Below are 3,901 nucleotides of genomic sequence, written 5' to 3'. Positions count from 1 at the left end.
TTCTAGATTGGAGTTTAGTGTTTCTGGCTTATAACTGAGCTGAATGAATCAAAAAAGTGTCTAAATCCTAAGGAAAAAGATATTTAAAAATTGATCTCTATCTTGTGTGTTAGCAAACCAGGATTCAAATTCTAATGCATAGCTTTACATGGAAATTATAGGCAGTGTTACAGCAGTGGTGACACATACATAATATTTGCCTTGAAAATCACTAGCTGAGATCTTGAGAGGATTAAATGTGGTTTCCCAAAGATAACCAAGACTTTGGGAGCATCTTGAAGGCTTTTCTTTTCTTGCCAGTGAATATTAAAGTGCAGGGACAAGGAACTTATTGAACATTAGAGCTTTGGATGCATAAATCTGTAACACCTCATTTATAAGTCAGTGGAGTACTGAAGGCAGAGATTTCCTATCAGTAGGCATGGAAGGAACATTGAATAATGTACTTATCATCATTTCTGCTGGAGAATTCTTACTGGGTATTTTGGGAAATGGATTCATTGTTCTGGTTAACTGTATTGATTGGCTCAGGAGCAGGAAGTTCTCCCTGATTGACTTTATTCTCACCTGCTTGGCTACTTCCAGAATATTTGTGCTGTGCATGATGATTTCAAGTGCAGGTTTATATGTCATCTCTGAGGAAACATGGTACAACAAGAATGTCCTGATAAATTTGAGGTTCCTCTGGACAGGATCCAATTATTTCTCCATAGCCTGCACCACTTGCATCAGTGTCTTCTATCTCCTCAAAATAGCCAACTTTTCTAATTTCCTTTTCCTCTGGATGAAATGGAGAATTCACAAGGTGCTTCTCATTATTGCACTGGGGGCTGTCTTCTCTTTATGCTTGTGCCTTCTCAACAAGGATACGTTAGTTGAAATCCTGCTCCAAAACCAGGTAAACAGTGAAAAAAATGTGACATTGGACTTTCTAATGATAAAATACAGCCTGTTCCTTACCATAATGTTCCTCATCCCCTTTGTAGTGTCCCTGGCCTCCTTTCTCCTTTTAATCCTCTCCTTATGTGGGCACCTCAGGCGTATGAAGGGTGCGGACTGTAGCACAGAGGCCCACATGAGAGCCTTGAAGTCTATGATTTCATTCCTCCTCCTCTTCGTTATATACTATTTGGGCAATCTTGTGACAGTGTGGGCCAATCACATTCTAGGTAGTTTTGCGGCAAAGATTTTTGTGAACATGCTATTATTTTTCTGTCCTTCTGGCCATCCTTTTCTTCTGATTTTATGGAACAGCAAACTGAAACAGGCTTCACTCTATGTCCTAAGGAAGCTGAAGGGTACATGAATCTAAGAAAACCTCCTCTTCCAAAAATAAGCCTGAAGTGATGATGATCTTCTCAAGAATGAAGACAACAAACAGGACCTCATATATGTGTTTTTATTTTATCCTGACTCTTTATATTCTATTCTGATAGGTGATTGAGCCTTATTGAAAATATCTTCTTGGGAGTTCCCTTGGTAGCTCAGTGGTTAGGATTCTGGACTTTCGCTGTGGCCTGGATTCAGTCCCAGGTTGGATCCTGAAAGCTGCACTGGAGGACTTTAAGCCTGGCCAGCTGGAGTCCATGGGGTCACAAAGAGTTGGACACAACTGAGTGACTGAACAACAAATGACAGGAAAAAAAAAATCTTCCTGGAAAATGCCAAAAGAAAAGGATTTTGCTGTGTTTCCATCAAGATGGTGATGATATAGCTAATAGTAAAATTATGCATTTTATGTTAGGCAAAATATTAATCTCACTTAATTTGCACTATATTGATTTCATAAAAGCATACATTTATATAAAGAATAGCCATAAATATGTATTAATGTATATATATTTACATTTGTAAAGATATATAGAGATTTAATTCCTAAAGAAAGGTAATTATTTTAACTTTTCATTTAAAAATAGAAAGGAGCACCAAAATAAGGAGAGTAATTATTTTCAGCAATATGTTGAAATTTTAATTAAAAATAAAAGCTGAATATCTAAATACAAAAATAAAGTTGTTTTAAAGCCTCAGGTCATTAGTGATTACTTCTTGATACAAGCCATGACTTGTTAATATTTCAAATAAAATGCATCAAGGAGCAATTAAGTGTTTCAACAATACAAAAGTGGATTAACTAGTAGACTTAGAACTTGGAATATACCATCTGATTAATGATATATAATGATCAGTGAGATCATCTAAAGCTATAGAAGATAAAAGGAATGATATATGTCAGAAAATGCAAGGATATCCAGGGGATGGCGATATTCCAAATGGCATTTCATGCAAATCACTTTACAAGGAAACAAATTCCTCAATGGCAACCACAGGTGGCTCAGTGGTAACAAATCTGCTGACCAATGCAGGAGACACAGGAGACATGGGTTTGACCCCTGGGTTAAAAAGATCACCTGGAGTAGGAAATGGCAATCCACTCTAGTATTCTTGCCTAGAAAATCCCATGGACCAAGGAGCCTGGTGGGCTGTGGTCCATGGGGTTGCAGATAGCCAGACATGATTGAGCAATTGAACACACACACATAGATTAAAGATTAAGATTTAGTAAAGAATGAGTGCACTAAAAACAAAAATACAAACAAGGATCAGGGGGCAATTAACACATATGGCAAAAGAAAAATGACAAAACAACACCATCCCAGAGAACTGTTGAATATCAAGCTGACTTTGACAAACACCTGGGATAAGTCCTCAAGCAGGAGGATATTGCATGTAAGCAGGAAAATGTTTCAATGATTAATACTAAAGAATCACTTGATAAGTTTTCAACACTATTCCAATACAGTTTTTAAAAGCAAAAATATAAAAACCCAATTGGTAAAATAAAAGCTAAAATAGAGAAAAATATTTAGACTCCGTAGACCCCAAACTATTTCTGTTTTTCTGATGCACTCAGACTTAATTTTCAATATTTCCTTCAATTACTTATTGGTTCCATGATCCTCTCTTCCTCCTCTCTCTCTCATAATGTAGGATATTCTGATGCTTTGTTATTTTGATATTCTCACCAATTGCCCAGCATGATTTTAAACCAAAAGCATAACACTTAAAAAGCATACTTACTTACCAGGAAAGATGATCTTTCTCACCTTCTTGGTATTTAGCAAGTATTTTTTGGATGGGTAGATGAACAGATTCAAAATATGTTCCAAATATCACTAAGACATTGGGAATTTTGATGAGATATAAGAACAGTGCTTGGAAAGAAAGGTATTTATTTGCAGCTAGATTACAACTATAAAAACTCTGGTAGCAAGTCTCAGAGACATAAAAAACCCCAAGAGAATGCAATGACTATTTGGAAATTATGACAACTCATTATTGTGGCTAATGTATTAACAGTGGAGGTTACAAATAGACTTGAGGGATTAGATCTGGTAAGGGCAGACTGCCTGAAGAACTGTGGACAGAGGTTTGTAACATTTTACAGGAGATGGTGACCAAAACCATCCCCCAGAAAAAGAAATACAAGAAGGCAAAGTGGTTGTCTGAGGAGGTCTTACAAATAGCTGAGAAAAGAAGATAAGCTAAAGGCAAAGGAAAAAGGGAAAGTTTTACTCAACTAAATGCAGAATTTCAGAGGGTACTAAGGAGAGATCAGAAAGCCTTCTTAAGTGAACAATGCAAAGAAACAGAGGAAAGCAATAAATGGAAAAGACTAGAGATTTCTTCAAGAAAACTAGAGATACCAAGGGAACATTCCACACAAAGATGGGCACAATAGAGAACAGAAATGCAAGGACCTTGCAGAAGCAGAAGAGGTGGCAAGAATATACAGAACTGTACAGAAAAAAAGTCTTAATGGCCAGGATAACCATGATGGTGTGTTCAACTTATCTAGAGTCAAACATCCTAGAATGTGAAGTCAAGTGGGCCTTAGGAAACA

At 36.7% G+C, this 3,901-nt stretch overlaps 1 protein-coding gene across 1 annotated transcript; it reads left to right on the top strand.

The window, feature by feature from the left end:
• The first annotated feature begins 421 nt into the window (after window positions 1-421).
• Window positions 422-1,306, top strand: LOC110146532 (taste receptor type 2 member 7-like). Its single transcript, XM_020907437.2, has one exon. It carries the CDS (start codon window positions 422-424, stop codon window positions 1,304-1,306), a length of 885 nt encoding a protein of 294 aa, XP_020763096.2.
• Window positions 1,307-3,901: the final 2,595 nt, after the last annotated feature.

This window comes from Odocoileus virginianus, chromosome 23 (genome assembly GCF_023699985.2).
Source record: "Odocoileus virginianus isolate 20LAN1187 ecotype Illinois chromosome 23, Ovbor_1.2, whole genome shotgun sequence".
NCBI lineage: Eukaryota > Metazoa > Chordata > Mammalia > Artiodactyla > Cervidae > Odocoileus > Odocoileus virginianus.
This window is presented reverse-complemented; position numbering and strand designations above follow the sequence as displayed.

Bases quoted from the DNA above. Each gene is read 5' to 3' on its own strand.
- LOC110146532 (XM_020907437.2), top strand. From the start codon at position 422: ATGGAAGGAACATTGAATAATGTACTTATCATCATTTCTGCTGGAGAA.